The 23,188-nt window shown below is 40.0% G+C and overlaps 1 protein-coding gene across 1 annotated transcript; it reads right to left on the reverse strand.

Moving 5' to 3' along the window:
- Nucleotides 1-4,876: 4,876 nt before the first annotated feature.
- Nucleotides 4,877-22,759, reverse strand: st6galnac5b (ST6 (alpha-N-acetyl-neuraminyl-2,3-beta-galactosyl-1,3)-N-acetylgalactosaminide alpha-2,6-sialyltransferase 5b). The gene is made up of 5 exons (XM_061033254.1): nt 22,462-22,759; nt 21,789-21,992; nt 10,462-10,871; nt 9,176-9,283; nt 4,877-7,193 (listed from the first exon to the last, which is right to left on the reverse strand). The coding sequence occupies exons 1-5, from the start codon at nt 22,474-22,476 to the stop codon at nt 6,950-6,952; spliced, it is 981 nt and encodes a 326-aa protein (XP_060889237.1). The 5' UTR covers nt 22,477-22,759; the 3' UTR covers nt 4,877-6,949.
- Between the last annotated feature and the right edge of the window lie 429 nt (nt 22,760-23,188).

Consider the following 23,188-nt stretch of genomic DNA (forward strand, 5'->3'; position numbering starts at 1 on the left):
CTTGGAAGTGAGCAAAGGAAGACTTCCTGATTAACTTCCTCTAAGCTTCATTAGGACTCCCTGAGATCTTAAAAAACTTTGGGGCTTGGAGGCAAAATTAAGTCTTTCTAAACCAATTAAATCAGCTAAAAAAAAAAGCCTTGTCACAAAACATTTTCCAAATGTGTGCGTTTTTGAAAGCCAATGTGAGCTACCTCAACATTTATACTAATAATCTCTAGTAAAGTACTGAAACCCAATAATGCTTATCATGCCCAAAGACTCTGAGGTCAGTGTATTGCTTGAGATTGTCTTCTGACGTCAGCAAAGTGGAACAACCTAACAAAACAGTTCCTTAATAAAAGCCTCGGTGCCCGGCAACTGAGTCAGATGACCTGTGGGTCTCGCACCAGCTCAAAGCAAATATCACTTAATTAAAAACTTTAATCATGATAAGGGCAAGTTATGTACAGATACTGAGCTTAGGCCATGCAATAAGATCCTTGTAGTTATACTCTGTTGCTGTCATAATCATTCTATTCCTATTGTCCTTTTTCACACTCGGTGCTTCTGCATTAGCAGGATATAACAGCACTTCCCACCTTCACTTTGGGGTATTATTATCAAACTCTGAAATACAGCTTTGTGTTTTGCCGTTAATTTTAGAGCTGATGTTTGTGACCCTATGTCACAAAGACATGGTGACACCGACAAAATGGTTGTTGTCTAATTGTCTCTCCATTACATTTTTAATAAAAAAATATATTTTCTATTTGCCAAGCATAACTGAATTAAAGAAATACAATATAGACTAAATTATATCTATTCATCAGTTCCTGACAGCAACTAAAGGAGTCCAGGAAGGGATAGATGAAAAATCACAATGAATTGATAAATGAAAAGATGTCTCCTCTTTTTGTACAAAACAGATTATCTCGTCCTCTCACTATGATAATAAAACCTTCCTCTGAGCTTCCGCATGTAGCCGAATGGTTTTTAATGATCTGGCAAGGTGACACAGGATGAAATCTTCTCCTAGGTGACATTACACCTTCATTGTGGTGTCACACAGCGTCTGCTGCATGCTGTAATGGCCGGCAGCTCAGTGCTTGTGACAATGCAAGGCAAATCAAAGGCATGGCAGTGCAATCACATTCTTTTGTTGGCTGTATCAAATGAGGCCGCGTAATAGACTGCCTGCCTCGGTGGGGTTCAGATGGATACTGCAAGTAGTTTTATCGAGATGAGAAACTAACCCATAATGCAGGCTTTCTGCCAGCAGCCCTGTCGCTTCCTCCACCTGTTCACGAAAACACTCCTGAGGCAAGATTCACAAATAACAAAAGTGCCCCTCTTCAGATCTCACTCTCCCATCATGTCTCTGTCTGTCACACTGACCCAAAGATTTCTCTCATTTTGGATATTTATGATGATGTAGAGCTGGTTCCAGCAAAGCTGCAAAATGTGTCAGTGAAGCTTGTCAAACCAAAAAGGGACAACTGATGACAGCAGGCAGTCAAGAGAAATGAAAACACCTGCTGCAGATGTTTTTAAATCAGATCAATCAGACGGTGGCAAGTGACATGACCTTTTAGGATCAAATGTGAAAAAACTTGTGGAAAATAAGCATAGGAGCACGAGGAGAAAGCATGCCTGATTTAAGTGAATGCAGAGAAGCACGAGAAATATAACTGCATGCTAATAAATTCACTTCCTGACTGAAGCTTATGGAGCTTTTATTTTAGACCAAAGACGTTGACCCCCAACAGGCCAAGATTTCAAGACAGCATGTTACAGCATTGCTTAAAGTTGTCAAAGAACTAATGCTGCCTGTCTTTCTCTGCCATCCGAAGATGAGAATATTTATTTTTACAATGTACAATCAGTCCCATTAACTTTATGCACTCATCTGAAAGAGAAAGTCAACACAGACAAAAAGCAAACGTTCTGTAATAGCAAACAATGAGGTTTATCAGGTTCAGGGAAACAAAAACCCATCTCTGAGAATTCTTGTGTTATTGTGTTAATTATTAAGTGTGAATCGTTGAATTATAGGCTTTCCCTGGAAGGTTGTTGGTTTAAACAACAGAAATCAGTTTGCAGGAATACTTTTATGAAAGCCTGCATCACAGTCATGTTCAGTGATTGCAGAGAACATCATGACCCTCCGAGAAAAACAAACATGCTGATCCAGCATGACACTTGAAGAGCAGTAAGTGAAGAGCACCATAGAAACACACACAACACAATACACTGTTGCCATGGAGTCTAGGCACAGTCTTACCTAAAGTTATTGATGAAAAGTAAAAACATTGCTGACAGCTCTGCAGATTGTGCAAATCTGAGAAGCATGTTGCAAACAAAGCAGATGGCTGCAAGAGGGAGTGAACTAAAATGTGTGTTGTTGTTTCTTCAGCTTTTCGCTTTAAGGTGAAACGATCTCAAACATCTCAAAGTCTGACACTTGCACAACTTGTCTAAAACTTGTGCAAGTCTTGGAAGAACATTAAAGTTCATACTACAGTTTTAGAATTGTTACTTAAAGTTGTGTGCTTTGTAACAAGGTTCATATTGACCACCGCAGGAGCATCTCGTTAAAAAAAATAAACCCCTGCATTAAAAACCTTTAAAGAGGGTTCATCCAGATATTAAAACTAGAAATGTAATCCTCCCAAAAGAACAAAATTCAAAGAAATAAAATACAGTTTATGATGCACAGAATGATTGAATATCAATTCAGTTAAAAGCATTAAAGTGCAGAAATATTTATACTGAAAGTGATCTTAACCATGCAGGGTTGCCTTAATGTTCTGTACTCGGGCCTATGAGATGTGTGTTTATTACCAAACTAAAGGCTTTCATGTTCATTTTAAGAGACACTCTTTAAAAACAGGCAGTTCAAAAGTGTTTGGCTTGCTTGATGTTATTGAATTTTAAATGTGTTCTTTGTACACCGATCTTAACCCATGGGCTTGAGGTTTTAGTTTAATCTGTTGGTGTTTTGAGATTGTTTGACTTCAGAACAGAGTTTCAATATCCAATCCTACACATCGGAGCCTCAAATGTGATCGTTACCAATGGAAATAGATTAAATTGTTTACAGGTCTTTGCAAGCAATACTGAATAAGTGCAAACTTAATGAAAATGATTGTAGCAATGATACAGTTTTGTAGTCAATGTTTGTCAGCTGTTGTGTTGTGTTTTATTTTATTTTATGAAGTCATCTTTATCCATCAAACAGGTCAGATAAAGAAACCACTTTTAACTTCTCAGGACCAAAGGATAGCCTCGAACCATTTATTTTTGAATCTGTATTTAGAGAGGTCTCACTGAGACGCGGGTCTCATTCTCTACACGAGAGAGACCTGAGCAATTATTACCCATTATTACTGTTGAACACCTAACTTATGTTACACTTTCCAACATACACAAAAAATGCATCAAGACAGCTATATTTGATCGGGGGCTTCAAGTTATGGAGCTGCAGAAATGCAGAGACACAAGCGGCCACCAGGTGTCAGCACAGATATGTGAAACATCCGCCTGTATGCATGATTAGGAGAAGGTTGAGTTGATTCTGAAAATGTTAAGGACTTGACTTAATAATTGTTAATTCTTATGAAGCAGAGAGCTTTATCTACTTTATAGGATGATTGTATTTTGGCAGCTTGTTGGTAAGGCTCGAAACCTGCTATGAAGAACAGGATGGATCTGTAAGTCTGTAAGTCTACAGCTAGATGAATGTGTGAGTTTATGCTTCTGCTATATTTACAGAGGTGTCACAGCCAAATCATGTCTAGAAATGACTCCAATATGAGACTGTGACACTGCTAATGGAGAGTGAGAGATTAGAAATCAGGACAAAATGTATTCTCCATAAGAAATACAATTTATTTGTTGTTGTTTTTTTATTAAGCTTTAACATTTTAGTCTCCGATCCAATCAGGAGTGGATCCCGGGGGTGGCCAGGGGCAACCTGAGCCACCGTTGAATTCAGATTTGCCATCCCAGGGACAACCCCAAAACCCTAAACTTTGTTTGACCTTGTCAAGATTGGACTTGTGTTAAAATAAACTATGAGGGCTGTGTGTTGCAACAGGCTGCTATCTATGCATCAGTCGGTGCCACATGGCCTCCCCAGGAACAGAAGTCTGGATCCGCCTCAGGCTGCAAATCACTAAAATGGGTCCTGCTACCTTAAAATTCAACTGTCAAGTAAGACATATCAAATAAATGAATGAATCTGTTTATGATAAAAAAGTGTAAAAAAAAAAAAAAAATGTAGTGCATAATATGCTTAATTGCTGTACACATTTCTAAGTCATTTACTAAGACGAGCTAAGTTAGGCTCTCCAGCTTCTAGCACTGGCCTGATGTTGCCATAGAGTTGTAGCTTATTTATCAAGTAATTCTCATACCTTTAAGTGCTTCCCTGAATATTGTTGTCTTCTTTTGGTTTTGGTCATTGTAAATTAAACTTATGCAGTTAGTTACACAATAAAAGTATATTCTTACACGTCCTCAGCCCATAAAGCTCAATTTTACAACACTGTTTTGGCTACAAGCACCCCAAGTTTCATTGTTTGCATCCTCTTGTTTCCAAGGTCGATGGAAATCATGATGTCCCCGCTGGCCTATTTTTAAATAGCCACAGAAGGCTTATTTGCAGCCTGTTTGTCCTTTGAAGCCTCTAAAATCCCACCTTTCCACCTGAAGCAGCAGAAATTGGTTTGCGGAGCACACAGCGCAGATCTCAGGAGCAGCCAGTGCACTTAGCATGACACCCAGCACTGCTCTGGCTTTTCTCAGAGCACCTGAGAGCATACCAACATTAACATTCAACCCGAGTACAGACGCTCGCAGTAAAATCAGAATGAAAACAGGGAACAGGCAGCAATCAGTTTCTTTTTTGCCGGATGGGACCGCTTTTATTCTGCAGAAGTCTTGCTGTTTCCATCACCCTGGAGATACGGTTGGATAGCACAGTCTAATCCCTTGCTAACAACCAGCTCTCCTCTGTATGCTGAAGAGGCTGAGACTGAAGCCCGTGTGTCACGATTGAAGAGGCCGCTCAGGACACTTTGATGTAATCATTTGTATCAGGACTACTGTGGCTGACTGGCTGGGAAAGCCTTTAAGGGCTGGTTCTGGCTTTAATTGCATTTGGCATCAATAAGAGGACAAAGCATGGCCTAGAGTATCTGACACATGGGCTTTCTGAGGGGCCATCTGTTCAATAGCAATAGAAGAAAATATTTAATATACAGTATGTCCATTTAATCGTAAAGTCGTCTCAAGAATGCACAATGAAATCAAGTGAAATCACTACACTTTAAAACATCATTTTACAGTTTAAAAAAGGTGGGAAAATGTTTCAGACTTTAACTTGCTGATTTGAGGGATCACTTCACCATTTTTCTATTGATTCATGTATGTTTACCACATATTAAAAACATGCATATTATCTCCAGGTAGAGCCAACACCAAGATTGAAGTTATCAGAAAGCAAAATGACCTGATTCATCACCAAAGAACTTCAGACTTTTAGTTTCTCATGTTCGTTCATTCAATTATCCCGAGCTGATGGACTTAGTGCTGGTCAAAGCCTTAATCAAGCTGTAGAATAGATTCCTTTAATCTAGCTTCTCCAATTACATTTTTTTTTTCGTGCTAAAAATAATTATGAGTTAGGGCCACTTTTACAGGGGAAAATGTGTCCTTAAATGAAGTTCTGACACAATGTGTCCTACAATCGACATCAACAGTCATCAGCAGCAGTACACCATATGTTGTGCTCCTGCAGCTCTTTAAATCATCGCTGCACATTAGGAGATCTCATACTGCAACAAGAGCAGCACTGAAATGATACGATGATGGATTTACGATAATGCAGATAAGAAATGATAATCAGTCGCTGCATGTTTTTTTTCTGTTTTACATCTTTGAAAACTAAATGTCTGGGGGTTTTGAAAAAAGGCTTTATACCAATATTTCAGTGGTGAATGATTGATGATTGATAAGTCGTCAAAGTCATCTTAAATAAACGTTTTGAATGATAATGACATTTCATTGTTGCAGCTGGCTAAAGAAATCATCAGATCCAGATTCAATGTAATACACTATTGAGGCACACTTTAAGCCCAGCTCTACTGCATTTCATTTGAACATCATTCAGTAAAAACAAAAATATACCAACAACATAGTATCATGTACACCAGTTAGCCACTCTTGAACTTTGTCTTCTTGATTCCTCCATTCTTCAATTCATCGATGTAACATCCTGCATGTTTGTGTATTCAAGTGACATTCTGCAATGTGATTGGTTTGTTCTATTATATATATTAACAGTATGAATACACTTATTTCGCTCTGTTTTGACCTTGTTGTCTGTATTATGAAAATGGAACTGTCAACAAGATGTGAATGTATAAACAACATGTTTAAAAAAGTTGGATAGTGGCTCTCAACATATCACAATCAGTCTTTAGAAAACAGTGTTCTAATCTATGCGTCTATCTAATTGAAAAGTAAAAAATGTTCCAGAGTCATTTCAATAGACTTATTTACATTTTTACAGCCATGTCCTCTGAGTCCTAAGTGAATTTGTCTTGTGTTTAAATACAGGACAATGAATCAGTGTGCATTTATTGCACTTACTGTCAGTGACTCGTCTCTTAGAGCTCTAAGTGTTAAAAGTCACACTTGAGCCAGCTGCTGTTGGTTTCATTCCAGTATTAAATTCATCCTATTGCAGTTATACTTCCCCGACATTGTTGAGGCTTTGTGCTGCTTTCATGCAATGATCCCATTCTGCCAAGCTGCTTAGGCGGAGGGCTAAGAGCCACAACAGAGGCTTGTTTCTGTCTTACTGCTGTCTCATACATTCATGTCAGCCCTTGCGAGAATCTGCACGCTGAAAACCATCCACGCTCATATTGTGTACTTCTGGGTATCGTCTCACGAGGGAATCTCAGGATCCAGCAGGAACAAGAGTGTAGGAGCTGTTCATGCCACTGATGACAGCAGCTGGCTTCCAGTCAGGCTGGTAAAAGTGGATGTTGAGGGTTCGAGCCCAGTTTGCAAACACTGTCTTCTCGGTGATAAAGCGGTGGTGGCTTCCTCGTCGGCTCCTCTCATGGGAGAGGTACATGGAGCATTCGTCGGGCCCCGAGGGCTCATAGTAATGATACGGCACGGAGGGATTGGAGGAGGATCTACATGGGAGCAGAAAGAAGAGAAAGGAATAAAAAGACATGAAAGTCAAAGTGAGAGGGAGGGATGTGGAGATAGAGAGGGGATAATTATGAGGATGGGGGAGAGGGGAGAAGAGGCGATAAGAACAAAGAGAAAGAAATGATCAGAGGAATGTGGGCTCACAGATGTGTTCATTATACACCATCTTATTCCTCTGATGCGCATTGTCCCACAGAGCTGAAGGCTCAGCCAAATAAGAGTCACATCAATCCCTGCACTGCTTTCCTCTATGAATATTCAAATGTGTCAGACTGTCCTTTATGCCCTTGTAGATTAATGTGAGAACAACATTTTTCCTCTGATTATTCATAACATTTTAATTATATTTTCAACCTTTGCAGTGAAATCTGTTTTTTTAAAGGATATTTTCATGCAAAATATTTTTACTGGCACTGGCTAAAAATACCAATTCATCAGCCTAATAGCAGGTAATAAAAAAAACTTGAAGAACTCACTGCAGGGAGTAAATATAACATAGACATTAGACTTTATTGTCCCCATGGGGAAATTATTTTTCACAGAGCCGTTAGTGTCATAACAGACAATTCCCACCAAATAACATACAAACACTAAACACAGAGCAAAACACAAACAGAGTTAGACAACAGCCAAGAGTTCCCACCCTGGCCTGTTCAGCGAGGCCTTTTATTCAGGGCCGTTACAAGAGGAACACATCTTTCAAAACACACTACGAAATATTTTTTTGTAGAAACTAATTCATTTTTTCTCAGCATGCAGTAAATCATAGAATGGAGCTGCAAAAACATTTCAACATTTAAGGTGTTTTCCTGCTGCTATTCTACAAGAGTAAATATGATGTTATCTGATTAGAAATATGTGAAGTCTTTATTTTAAGCCATTTCTTCAAACACAATAGTACGTGAAAGTGATGGTGAGATTATCAATAAGGTGGATTTTTTTATTGCATTAAAACTTGCAGCAGTATTTTTGACCAGAAAGTCAAGGACACATTATTATTGACATACACATGGTTTAAGTCTTCTGAACAGTGTTGCTAGGAAACTGATAATAAAGAAAGGCACACTGAATTTACCATAAAGAATTATGGTGTCTTTCAGCTCATTACTTTGGCTTCACGGTGACAACGTTGTCGTTTGAGTTCAGTCTAACTTTCCTTCTCTAAACACATACCTGTTATTTGATTTAAAGTGTTAAAGAGACTGATGCTTCGCTTAGGAAGTGGCAGAGACCTAAAATGGAAGTAAATGCCCGAACTGCACACCAGTGATGTACGGTGAGGTACGTGGCTGGTGAGGCACTGACTTTTTCAGAGTCAGATTTACAAATATATGAACCCATTTATAGAGTAGCTTAAACTCACTTTTCAATTGGCAGCTTGCACATTGACTACTGGTTGTGTTTCATATCTCATATCAGCATTATTTACACACACATAGAGGTAAGGTGCATATTTGGCCAAGGAAGAACATTAAATTTCACATTCCTCCGGCCGGAAATATGGGAATTCAGCGATTTTGATTCTGAAAATGATTGAAATTTTTGGAATCATACAGAAATAACATTTATAACACAGATCAGTCGAAAAATATATATATTTATTTTATTTAATCATGATTTGTTATTTACTTTTGATGATGACAGGTGAGGCTCTGCCGTACACATATACAAATAGTACATTGGTATAAAAGCTACTAAGCTAACAAGTGAATTGAAGGGTTGGTGATATGTTCACTGGCAATGTCAGTGGTCCCAAACTTTTTTGAAATAAATTAAAGTTATCATTTGAGATGAAGTGGAACGCTTTGTTCATAAACCTCAATAAATGGACAAAGCTATAATACATACCACCAGACAGAGTGACATTAAAAAGAATGTACTATGGGGTTTATATCTTCCTCTGGGTATGCAAAGTGAAAATTGTTCAGAGTCTAAATCATGAATATAAAAACTGTGTCCCTACCTGCAGTAATCAGGAGGCACCATGCCGTACACGTTAATCCTGTCGCACAGCTCCAGAGCGATGGCCATGGTGAACCAGCCCGTACTCAGCCAGGAGTTTGAACTCTTCCTGCAAGAAAGGAAAAGACCATCTTCATTGGAAGACCCATTCTCAATATAGTGTAAGTCTGTTAGCTGGGACCAGTTTCATACTGTGAACCAATAGTTCTCGATATTACTTTTCAGGGAAAAATCCAGAAAGATGAAAGTCTCTTTGTTTCTTTGCTTTGTACACAACAAAAAGGAAGTTATTAATGAGTAAGTCATTTATTCTGTTATGGAGGCTGAAGTGATTGGATTTTCTATTCAAATGCAATGTCATCTTATCTTCCTGTGGGCTAGGTGTTCACATGCAAATGAGTTTATGAAAGGATGAAGTGACATAGATAAATCTTGTATTGTCTTCATTTTGAAAAGCCCTTATTCATCCAACCAGTTTTCTACAGCTCAGGTACAATCACCACGTATGAAAAGAGACATGAGCGATGTGTTCTTTTCATTTTTAAGTATGAAAGAAAGAAATGTGTGTGCTGTGTAGGGCTGTCTCATCCTCTTTATATGCCCATTTGCTTTGCATCCATGAAAGGTTTTTTATTTTTTCCAAACCAAGCTCAACACCTTTGCCTCTGAAAATGTGAAATACAAAAGCACCTCTCTATGACATCATTCTCCACAGTAAGATGAAAAGAACAGTGTCAGATTGGTTTGTTATGACTCTACATGCAGCCACTCTCCATCACGGCACCTAAGTCATATTTATCTGTTGTTGTTTCTGCATGTCACTTTTGTGTAAAGAGTCTGTCAGCTCCCCCTCAGAAGTAGAAAATTAACTCACTCACTAAATTGTTTTTTGTTGGTAACGACTAAGGGAACAGAATGCTTCTTGTAAAATCCAAATCCCACAGAAGTGAAATGTGTTTCTCTCAGATGTTTAGCCACTTCAGCAAATCTCTTACTACATGGAAGAGCTACAACAGAAGATATGTTGCAAGACTTTTCCAGGCCTAATATTAGTGGCAAAACTGTGATTTTAGGATTACTCAAATCCCTAAAGTTTGTATGTAAATCCTGTAAATAATTCCTCCAGTGTTTAGCGCTCTGACATTTCCTTTGTAAGTGAGAATCATAAGCTGAAGGGTTTTCCTCTCCCTTCTGTCTTACATTTTTAAACATGCATAGATTTGGTTTCTCTCAGTTGGACCACTCCAACATAAATCTCACAAGCGATATGATTCTGGGGACACTTACCTATCCATCCCAGTTTCCTTTTTAAAAAGTTCATCAAACTTCAGCATTCTGATCCTTGAAATGGTAAAGATTTGAAGTCTGGGCAGCAGCTGGTTTAACAGCTTGAGGTTGTTGTAAACGTGTCCTTTCCCGTCCCGTCTCATGCAGTTGCTGGGTCCCCAGAAGACGAACACCGTGTCTTGGCTCACGTTTAGCAGCTGCTGTCGGCTCCGCAGCACCCTCTGCATGCTCGAGTGAGCTATGACACGCAGGCTTGTGATTCGGCCAACATCCCGCTGATAGCCAATGTTGGGGGCATCGTTCATACGGATTACACACTCAGAGCGGTCAATTTCTTCTCCTCTCTTGCTCCCTGTAAGCTGGCCGGAGCTGGTCACCAGGGCACACGTCCTGCAGTGCATCTTCAGATGCTAGAGAGATGAAAGGTTAAAGGTTGGCATTTGTAGTTTCACTCAGGAAATATTCAAGACAGGTTGTGGTGTGCGGAACAGTTAACCATATCCAGAGTAGAGTCTTATTAAACATCTCTTTGGAATAGGCCTTGCTTACTCTCTCGAAACAAAACAGCGAACAGACTTATTTTTGGCAGGTATACATTTGATCCTGTTCAAAATATTTGTTAAATATGTTAGCATGCTAACAATCAAAAATAGGTATTTAGGTAATCTCCACGATTAGCAATAGTTTAGCATATATTGAGTAAATAATCAAAATTATGGACGAATAAAAAAATTTGACTTGATTGTTGAATTACACTGAAAATGGAGGGATCACAAAAAGCATTTCACGTCAAGTTTATTTTAGTAATTTCCAAAATATTGAGAATGGTGTTGTTATGATAAGGCGTTAGGAGGATTCACTTCAGTGTCTTTAGCGGTAGGTGTGGTTGGTAGGAGGAGAAGCAGGGTCAGTACTGATGTCACACCTGAGGGGGGGGGGTGTGGTCGCTCTGTCTCTGTAACCTTCATTAGCAGCACCTGCAGTGGTTTTGAGTGGAAGAGACGCCACGAGGAAGAAGCGAGGACTCAGACACCTGAGAGACTGAATCTGAAGTAACGTTTGTTTTTGTGTCGACACTTCACGGGTTCTTTTTGCACATGAACTAAACTGATATGAAAGAGAGGGCTGGCGGAGGAGATCGTACCCCAAGTGACTCCGTGGATCGGGCTGTCCGAGTGAGCTGGTCGCGGCACGTACAAGGATCTTTGGGGTGAGTCACCTACACGCACCCCTCAAACAGACAGGACAGTTGCACACACTTTCAGGAAAGGCAGGATACACCTTCACGTTTACGCAACACGTTAGGAGAGGCTGTGGGGTTGTGTAGCCCCGTAACAGTGTGATTGAGGCCAAGTCTGAGAATTACCAAAGTCTAAAAGAGCCACATAACTGATGTGGCTAAAAATCAGCTAAAAGACCAAGCAGCAAGAGATAAATAAACCCTAACCCTAAAAACCTTCAGCACAGTCTGTAGTAAAGCAAAAGCACACAATTAGCTTAGACATGTAAACTGTCCTCAAGCTGTATAAAGCATCTTGAATTGGGGTTCCAATCGGACCTGGGGCTCCTTTACTACATGTTATTCCCCCCTCTCACTCAAACTCTAACATAGTCCTGTCTCTCCATTAAAGCACAAAAAGCCCCCTTTTTGTTAAAAAGTGAAACACTTTGGGATTTAACTCAAAGCTTTTTTTGATTTACAGTATAGATGTTACAGTGTCATTGACAGTATAAATTGTTATCGTTTCAAACACGTAGGCTACAGGACCTGAGGGAAGTGTTATCTAGACTGGCTGTTCTTCTCTCAGTTATCCAGTTATTCAAACGCACCCATCTTGGTTGCCAGTACAGCAGAGTCCGTTCTTTAATGGGATTTCGAATGGAAATCATGAAAACAAATAAACTTATACATAAATGAAGTCACACGCAGACTTAGAATAATATTCACTTCCACGCAACAAGAAGCATGTGTACAGAAGTGGTCACAACATGCCCCCTGTATACAAAATACAGTTTATGTATTATTCATGTATGTATGAATGCTTCAAAGGAAGAATGTATTGCAGAAGTGTTGCATTAGTTTTACACTTTTTTTTCGACCATATATTCATGTTGTTGTTACCACCAGGTTTTCAAAGTAGAAAAAGGTGAGCTCCGATTGAATGATCCGCCAGCAAAAGCCCCGAAGACTCTCCACATGAATTATTCCCGACCTTAATAGAGAGCTACATTGGCATTCTGAACTGTGCTCAGAGCTTCACACTCCATCAGGTTCTGAGGTGGGGATGTGTGTGTTTGTCCATACGAGTGTGTGTGCGCACACTGACATGCAGGTGATATTACCAGGGCCAGAGTCTGTGCTGCTCCCAGCGCTATATTTATAATACTCTTCCACTATCTCTGTGACCCCTGTGATTGCCCTTGTGTGTGTGTGTGTGTGTGTGTGTGTGTGTGTGTGTGTGTGTGTGTGTGTGTGTGTGTGCGTGTGCGTGTGTATTTTTGTGTATAGTTTGAGTTTGTCAAGCTCCTGGAAACTTTGTGTTGAGTTTGACGCACCCTATGTAATACAATCACGTTTTCCTTGCAAGAGGCTGCAACTGTCTGAAAAGTGTCAAGATTTTAAACCATTTGTAATCCCCTCTATACACACACACAAACAATCCCAGGCTCTTGCACTCAGGAGCAGGATTTTCAATACCCAAGCATACTTTTAACAACAAGTCATATCCTGTTGGAGTGTGTTTTTTTGCTCTGTGTCCTCAGACCCCTTTCCCTCAATAAGAGGTAGACTTGAGCAAATTACACCCTTGTCTGCACAAAGACACCTTCCCCCGTCTTTGCTGGGAAAAAAATATCCTTAAAGTTGTTTCGTCTTCTACAAAAAAAAACCCAGATAAAACACATTTTCCTTTCAGCTCTGTCCTTACTGTTACCCCAAAAGCAACTTCTAATCACATCAGAAGTAAGGAAATGTGTTAAACCGGTAAAAGGCGGTTGAAGGTTGCAATGGCGATGTTACGCTTTGAAGTGTCGATGAAATAATAGTGTCCTTGACAGTGATGCTCGAGCTCCAGTGCCAGCTCCCACCCAGCTTCTGACAGCTTGATGATGTTGGGAAATAGCCACTTGTAGACCATGTATCACATTTAAAGGGGCTTTCACATTCAGTTTGACAATATTTCAGATTGCAAGCAGCTTATAGAGGCAACCCACACACTGAGTGAATGAATATGTGAATGAGTGCAATGTAATGCATAATAAAGCTGTTGTTTAATGTATAATCAGCCTTGAATTAACACAGTGATCCTAGATTTGTGATTCAATTATTTTTGTAAGCCTTGCCAACTCCCACACACACTCAGTCTGCACTTCATGAGGACAAAGGCTGGGCTCTTTCCCAGATAAAAAGGTATAAAGGCGAAAGGTTCAACCCAAGGAGGCTATTTAGTGAGTTTTAATGTGATGCCTCTTGGATTTAAGAGGCAAATATTTTCCTTATTAACTCTTTGCTTTGTATCATTAGAAACTTGGTAGTATTTTTGAATGGTCTTCGATCCCGCCCTCATTTTCCCCTGAGACGGGAAATCTTTGTATTTCTAAGTCTGAAAAGGAGCTTCCGATGACGCAAAAAATTTAATTTTGCGTCACTGGAAGCTGTTGTGGTTAGCGGTGGTGAAACTACAACGCTAGTTCCTCATATTTTCGACCACTGAAGCTACAGACCAATCACAGATCAGTGGGTGGGACCTCACTCCCAGAATCGAAACTTAACGTCTGCCATATGACTTGGAAGCTATGCTAACAGGCTCTGTGGAGAAAGCTGATAAGAACCGACAATGGCGAAAAAAGTTTCAACTTTAAACTGATATGGATGAAGGGGATTTTGAAGGTCTCGAGGTGCTCGAATCAGATGTTCATGGCTATATCTAAGAGCCGCAATATAGCGGCGAGAACTGCCTGTCGGCGGCGGTGAGGACGAGGAGCCCTAGCTCGAGCTGGGACGGACTGGTAGTGTCTGTGCTCTCACTGTTTGCCTATGGACACAGACATAGAGTCCGTTTGCTGCCAGAAATTTTCAAGATGACTATTCCTTCTGGAAGAAATCTCAGATTCAGTTGAGGATACGGTGTAGGCACCAGATGTGCTCGGGTGTTCAGATCGACTCGGGGTCCTGCGCCTGCTAGTGAAGTCACAAAATATGATCAAAGAGTTTATAGTTTTCACGGTTTTGTGGGTCTTTGAGCTCAACAGTGACTGCCCACTGACGATAGGACATTTAATTCGGCACCAAAACAGCATTAAAAAACAGAAAAAAGACAAAGGTACAAGACTGTGTACATGATCTTTCGTCCGGAGTCAAGGAACTACCCATCCCACAATCCATTGCGAATTATATCGTGTCTTCATAAATGTAACTTTTGTCGTTGTTGTAGTTTTTATACAGCTAATACAAGTGTTGTACTATCTTGTAGTTTGTGTTGTGGAAAATATAAACTACATTCACTGCTGCATGACAAGGTTATTAGGCTAGTACTTTTCATGTTAGCTAACTAACCAGCTAGCGGGACTAATCTTTTTGCATGCAGCGCCAAGGGGTGGGAACATTGTCATGGTAACAGCAAGCTCAACCAATCAGAAACACTCTATGATCGTGGGAAGTGAAGTTTTATGCCCTGATATAGCGAATAAATCTTCATATTGTATGACGTCACCAGCAGGTGCAGGACCCCGAGTCGATCTGAACACCCGAGCACATCTGGTACCTACAACGGGCGTATGTGTTGTAGTAAATGTCTGTAAATAGAGCACCCTTCGGTGGGAGTGGCCTGCCGTGCTGTGCATTCTGGGAGTTGTTGTCTTTCATCCACGAGCCAAAAAGACACTTTCTGCCTTTTCTCGGTCAAGAAGGCACCAACTTCAAAATGTTTTTCACATTTCTACAACATATATGACCTAATGTCAATACAGATTCATGTTTCAACAGGTGAAGTATTGCTTTAAGCATTCATATATTAGCCACAGTGGAAGTTCTTTGGAGGACTGTCAAGATGTTTCAGGTGTTAATATTTCTGTCAAGCTCTAAGAAATTGATTTTTGCTGCTCCTAGTCTTGGCAAGTGCAGGTACTGAGAGGGGAGAGAGAGTCCTCATTGAGCTATGAGAGTTTTTATTAATTCATATTTAATGAACTTTTTGTTTAACTCCAAAAGCAGATTATATATTAGTCTAGAAATTATTTAGCTGGCTCTGGTGCCATAAAGTATATCCAACATAGCTATTCATTTACTGAGTTAATTATATGAAAGTCATCATCATAAACTGAACCAATTTTTGACAAACTTTTTACAAATGCACTTTTTACAACACAGCATTTCCTCAGGAAAACACTGTCGTGGATTTTTCTGTCAACAATAAAGATCTCAAGTCAAAGCCTTTTGTCTTTGTGTATTTTATTGCTCGAGTATAAAGGGTTTCTTTTTGCAAAAAGGAGGAAACTCATACAGAGGTGACTATCGTCACGAGTGCATAGCAGAATCCCGCTCGGGAGCGGTTACATCAAGACATTTATACCAGACTTCGCAAAGCAGGGCACTCTCATTGGTTGACACATTTCGATGTGTCTTAATCTGCCTAGAGACTAGCCTCATTACAGTTATGATCGTGTGCTGTTCTTTCAGACAGGGTGTCGTACAAATGTCCTCGCACCCAGATGTGTTACTTATGCTTAAGTATTTTTCCACTGTGCAAGCAGAAATTTGTGCATGTTAAACATATATTTTTCCATTACAACACGTTTTTCTCAGGGGAGCAATATGTAAGATGTCTGCTGAATTAAATCATGAAATGACCTTATTATATCAGCAGACATGAAGGAAACAAGCTATGTTGAAGTACTGGCTTCTCTGACAACAATGCAGCAGCCAGTATGTCCTCCTTTATAAGTATTGATCCCGGTTCAGAGTAGTCTGCATTTGTTTTGACCACAGAAGTCAGTGTTTTTAGGGCAGCCTCACACTGCCATCTTGCCTCTCGCCCACTCGTCAGGCCAACAGCAAATCAACAGGTATTGCGGCGATGGTAGCAGGCAAGCAAACTGGTTCAGAGATAACTGATTCTAACTGAACTAAAAAGCCTGAGTAGTTTTCTAATAAGCTCTATGACCAGAAATGTGGTAAAAGTAGGATACATTTTGGAGATTATTTTGAAAAATGGAGAGAGGTTAGAACACAGAGGTTTCAAGATCGATGCAGAGCTGGCTAAAAACTGAAGCTTCTGTGTCTGTGACATGGCAACCCCATAGTCTGTAAACGTGTCTATGTGACTTTTGGGTCTCTTGGAGCGAACACTTGAGGAACTGCAGTTTTTTGCACTTCAAAATTGGCTTCATTTTTAGACATCAGAAGTTGCCACTTGGGCAACCCATGTAAACATTACCTCTAAGGAGAAGAGGGCGGGGGGGGGGGACGGACGGACGATGGGAATGTCTCCAATTACTCTGATTCTCGTTCTCAAGATTTGTCAGGGTAGAATCTGGGGCACAGTCATGAGGCATTTTTTTTTTTTTTTTTTTACAGAGATTGAACTGAATCTTTGAAATCTTTTCATAGTTCAAAACCTGAAAGTATTTAAAGGAATTTGAGTTCCAGTAAAAGAGTTTTTTGTACCCGTTAGATTTTCTTTAACTACATAATTTTTTGTTATCATTTCTTCTTTTTTAAATGGGGCATTACTATTTAAAATATTGAATCCATTGTTGTACTCTGTCAGGGAGGAAGGAAGGGGTTTTGTGTCATCTTTTAGAGGGCACACACATTGTATTCTACATTAAAAATCATCTAATCTAGAAGATATGTTTTGGCATGCCCGTTTGTGTATGTTAGGATACACCAGCATTTTTTAAATAAAATATTCAGATTAAACTAGAGACACTGATGTAACTTCCAGAGCTGCAGCAGCAGTAGTGGTTAGGAGTACGGCTCTCTGGTTCTAGTCTCAGTCAATGTCAGCCCACACACTGACTCCAGACTCATCAGTATGATCCTATTTATGGTTCCCAGGAGAACCCAGGATCATAATTGCTTTCAGAGCAAACCCCACCAGCCAGCCTCAAATATGGCTCCAGAGACTTGACTGTGCCTCTGATCCCGCAGCCTCTGCCCTCTACTCCATTTCAGTTTAAGATAGGTCGAGAGCACAAACCTACAGAGAGACTAACCTCCAACAGGCTGAGCTATTAAGAGGTCAGAGAACAGTCATTAGTAAAGAATGAAAAATGCCCTACTGTCATGTTAGTTGTGGATTCAAAGAGTTTCATTTACAAGTTATCTCTGTAAGGTTGATTAATGAAACTCCAAAGAAACTACAGTGCAACACCAGGACAGTTTAACCTAGTGTCTAAAGGGACGAGGAAAACGTCAGAATTAATCCTTTGAAGAGATAAACTGCTTCATGTAATACATCACCAACTGTATCCTCCAATGACAAATGTGGTGATATAACCAGCTGCTGGGTTGTTAACCTGTTTACATTGAAAGCATGTACATGTAATAGAGCATCGTACTAATGGTCGGACTGAGAGCGGAGGCGGATTTTGTGAAGAGTATTGTGTGTTGGAGGATTTAATGATCAGCTTTTGTTCAGTTTTCTCTGACACTAATTAATTATACAGACATCCTCCAGACAGTTGACACCTCATTAAGCTCCTCTGTGTGACACACATTCAAGTCTCTATCCTAGACTCGCTCTGCATTCATTTCCACTGAATAAAGGCAAGCTGTAATCAAGTAGCATGTTTTTCTTCTCCTTCAAAGTCATGTTACCTATTACCTGTATTTGCTGAATAATCACCCATAATGAAACTCGTACATACCTCCTGAATAACACAGCTTCAATTGTACCTTAGAAAGGGGTTGTCATAGATATTTATGCATAACTCCAGTTTTTCTTTTACGACACCCATTTCTCCCAGACTGACTGCATTAAAGGCTGTCAGAGCACAGAAAGTTATCGCCCATAATAAGCAGGTACATCATATACTGGCACAGGCACACAATCCACATGGATGCTCTCACAATTGCTTCCCACAGAAAGGCCAATGTAGATTGATTCCGCTGATGGTTCTTCAAAAAGGTCAACATCTCTTAAATTGGAAAAACATCAGAGATCGACAGAAGAAGCAAATGCAGAAGAACAGCGGTTCAGACTTAAATGTTCTTATTACTCAGCTCTTATTACTGGTAGCCTGAAGAAGAAAATGAAAAAAAAAACATGCTAGAGAAACACGTCGCATGAAAACCTGCAGACTAAGACGACACACACACAGAAATAGAACGAACGACAGTTGCTCAAAATATGCAACATATTTTGTTATACAATATTTGAAATTTTATTATGTTTTTAAAACATTGGATTTCAACTTAGCTGCTACGGTCGTAGCTGAAAAATGAAGCCAGTACTGTAGTGCAAAAAACAGCAGTTCCTTGAGTATCTATTTGAGGCTGACTCAAGAAGCCAAGTAATCTCCATTAGTGGCCATATTTAAAGGCTATTTTTACAGCAGGGGATGAACATGTTTACAGCCTGGTACAAAAAAACTGTTTTAGTCTCAATTGTTTATTTCTTTATTATTTAAAACGTTAACTTAGAACTCCTCTGTTTTGATTACATTAAGGCCAAGAGTTTTGCATAATTAGGCATACTAAGGGATGTGGCTGATTTGATTGACAGGCTGATGCGCTGTATCTGTTTGCGAGGAGGTTAGGCTTCACTTAGCTAAATCCCATTACTGACCTTACACTGGTAACTTTATATGTTCATCATTAAGGATATGCTCGCTAGATGAGTGTAGATAGGTGTGATTCAACAACCAAGATTTTCATTTGGCCGGCCTCAACTCCACCTCTTCGTTGCCTTCTCCATCAACCCGAGGAATGACTCTTCAGAAACCAACTTCGTGTCGTCACAGAGACAATGTACGGATTTTATACATTCTGTGAGTTCAACCTTTTCTTTGCAGTTCTAATACCACCATGAGCACTAAAAGGTCGAAAGTACACCATAATGCGGAGCCTTAAAAAATATGAACAAGTTCGTATTGATATATGTGTAAATAAGGACGTATTGCAATCTCATTGTTGAGACAGAAAAGAGTGAAAGCAGCAACACACCACCACCCGCCTTTGAGAAATCACAGCCTATGAAAAAAAAAGGAAAAATAGCACAGAAGCTAATATGGGCCCTGAAACAGGGTCCGGCAAGCACATTAACAGAGCTCTCTTTGCATTTCTGATGAGGGCATTAAACATTTACATTGTGTCTGGGCATTTGCCTGGGGTTTCCTGCACGTGTGTGTGTGTGTGTGTGTGTGTGTGTGTGTATATACGCATTTGTGCGTGTGTATGTGTATATGTGTGTACGTGTGTGTCAAAGCAACGATTCCCTCCAACAGTAGCAGACCTCACATGACCCTGGAGGGAAAAGTACAGACTCGTCCACCCACTCTGACGATCCCTCAGCAGGTCTCCTCTGGTTAGTCATTCCCTAGGCTCTGTGTGAGGGTGTAGAAGCAGCAGCAGCCCCCATGGGAGGAGGGATGGGGGATGACATTAAGCAGTTTGAAGATTTTGCAGTGCGGATACATCATGAATCAGCTGTCAGCCAGGAGGAGGTGGTCGGCCAGGAATAAGTGTGAATATTACAGTGGCTCAAAAAACTGATTAGAAGCAGCTTCCTTTATTAATCTCTAAATTAATATTTCCTTTTCATTTACTTGAAAGGGAAATTATGTTACAACACCTCAGGAGCCCTACACTTGGAAATCTAGCACATCAAGAAACAGAGACAAATCCAGGAAGCTTCAGCCAGATCCAACCTCTCAACAAACTCACACTCTCGTCACTGAACATCAACCACTGACAGATCAACTGTACTCCAAACTTGTCCTGCCCAGTGCATCCTGGGAAACAACATCCTCTCCTCTCGGCTGTGACTCGCTGCATATCTTTTTCACTGAGAGGAGACATGGCGCTGTTTAAACGATCCTTTATCTAAATGTGCTGCCTGTATTACCTTGCCGGTCTAAATAAAAGGCCTCTGCTTAAATCATTGAATGTAAAGCTTAAAAAGACCAAAATGTTACAGCAGTGAGGTATCTGTTCTGATAGAAACACATCCCGTTTTATGTGCTTCTGTCGCTAAATATTTCATGGTATACACATTAATTATAAATTAAGAAACTGGATAAACAGAGGGAAGTCAAAGAAAATACTTTTACTGCAATTTCTGCTTTTGAGTTGAATGTTTAAGGGATTCATTTCTATAATTATGGAAACAAAACTGAAATAAATTCTTATTTTATTTTCCAGTTACCACACGAAGACAAATTTGCTGGTACTGCCAGAAACAGTCTTCAAAAAAAGAACACTTTGTAAATAATATGACTCACTTATTATAACCAAAACACACGACGTATTCAGCTGTGAGGATAGCTTAGGACACTGATCACACATGCAGAGGAGGATTTCTCAGTTCTCTCTGAAGCCAGGAAAGCACCCGAAGCTTCAAAAATCAATTTTTTGTGCATACCTGGACTCTACATTTACATGTTAGTTTCCCTGTATTGCATGGATGAGAGCAGAATACTGATGAGTTCATATAAGAGTGAATGTGAGGATTTTTTGGGGGATTTTTTTTAAACCTCCATGGCACACTAAACTGTCATGTTCAAGGACACATGTTAAATGCACTGACAAAATCCATGTATAGAAGCTCATACAAGAGCCAGATTTATCCAACACACATCTAACACATTCTATGATATTCAAAGTGACTGCTCCCTATTTCTGTACTTTTCACCTACATTTTGTACACTGAAGTATCTCGTGCCTTTGCACTGTTCAATCATATTACCACCAATCATATCCAAGTGCTAAACTATTATAAGAATTGGGTTCATTTCCAGGTATTTTAACACATACGAGTTTGACTCTGTATTTTGGTGCAAATGTAATGAACATTCAAGTAGAGAAAAAATAGTAAAAGTCAAACTACTGTCAAGGAACTTTAAGTACGAAAAAGATAATATACCAAATAGTACTAAAGCTCCGATGGAGAACCTGTACAGTGTCGCTAGGGTGTGGAAGTTGAGTGTAAATACCTTCTCATATAAAATTACACACAAAAACTTGACTTATATTTCATATTAATTTACCTGGATATAAGCAGTGAATTAACAAATATCAAAAATGAAAACAAGAAGTACAACCATCATCTTTGTACCTGTAATTTCAGGGGACAGACCGTCTGTGAGCACAGATGGTGCATATTTACCTTATGATCCATAACACCTGTGTATCCCTCCAGTGTTGATACTGGAGGTCTCTGTGGCTTTCTGGATGGAGCAGGTCCATCTGAACGCTGGGATGATGATGACTGCGCTGACGAAGAAGAGGATCTGTCCCCAGTGCGGCTGTTGTACACCAACATAAAACTGGTAACCATGGTGATGATGATGATGCCACTAACACCTTGGCACTGGAAAGATAAATGGAAAGCACAAATTCAAAAGGAGCATAACAAAAACATGACAAAGGTAAAGCACCTACGGTTTTAGTCAGGAATTGAGTGCTTGTACAATGTATGATTTAAAGCAGATTGTTGCAGATATCGCAGCTGCTCTTTCCTCATGCAAGGCTGCAAATAAAATGTCAGCTGTGCCACTCAAATGTGCTCAACATTAGCAGGGCAACATGTGGGAAAGAAAAGCACTATATGCTGCTGACATTAAACATGTTGCAGTTACTCCGCCACTGCAGAAAAAAAAAAACCTTCACTCGCCCATATATAGGATCCTAATCTTTTGATTGGAATAAGTTAAATTAAAGCTTCTGCAATATATGAAAATAAAACACTACAAAGTGCAACTAGGTCACGGCAGACTACGGACACAGACTCCACACAGAGGATCATTACAGTCATATTTTCAGCAGGTTTCATTACTTACCACTCTGATCTTCATCTTCAATTACCCTCGTTGCCCATCGCACATCGAGCCTTCATCGTATCGGAGCCAGAGCTCCCTCACAGCGTCTGGAGTCTTCAGCATGCAACACTTGAGCGGCAGCATCACCGGGATCAGCGCTGCGAGGAGACGATCGACGCTCCAACACAACACTCCTCTCCCGTCCATGCTCTCCTCTACAGGGACTCTCCAGCGTGCGCCTCATGGTCCTAAACAACTCCATTTCCCAGCTTACCTCAGTTTCAGGTTTCACTGGTGGTTCATGAGACCTTAGTGACATTGTAATGTAGCCCCTACATATTAGCTTTTATTACAACAAATCATGGTTGTATACCAACGGAAGAAGAGGATCCAAAAGCAGAACGAAATAGGTCTAACTCAAACTAAAATATCTTGTTGTGCATGGAAAACAGGTAGGACTCAAATTTTCACAAATGGGTTTAGGTCTATATGGTCCTGACAAGGGGTTTTGAGACGTAGCCTATAGCCTACTGTCACATAAACAGGGAAAGGTTATGCTACAATGGGAAAGTGAGGGTATAAAATAATAGGGTCCGATAGGACAATATAACCGACACAGCACAGGTGAGGAGGCGGAGCAAACAATGACAGAAGCGGGAAACCATACAAAGGTAGGAAGTTGGCCAACAAAGGAGGAAACGCCGAATATCAAAATAACATTGAAAAATAAAGGCTCGCTGAACATTAT

Source organism: Labrus mixtus, chromosome 3 (assembly GCF_963584025.1).
Source record: "Labrus mixtus chromosome 3, fLabMix1.1, whole genome shotgun sequence".
NCBI lineage: Eukaryota > Metazoa > Chordata > Actinopteri > Labriformes > Labridae > Labrus > Labrus mixtus.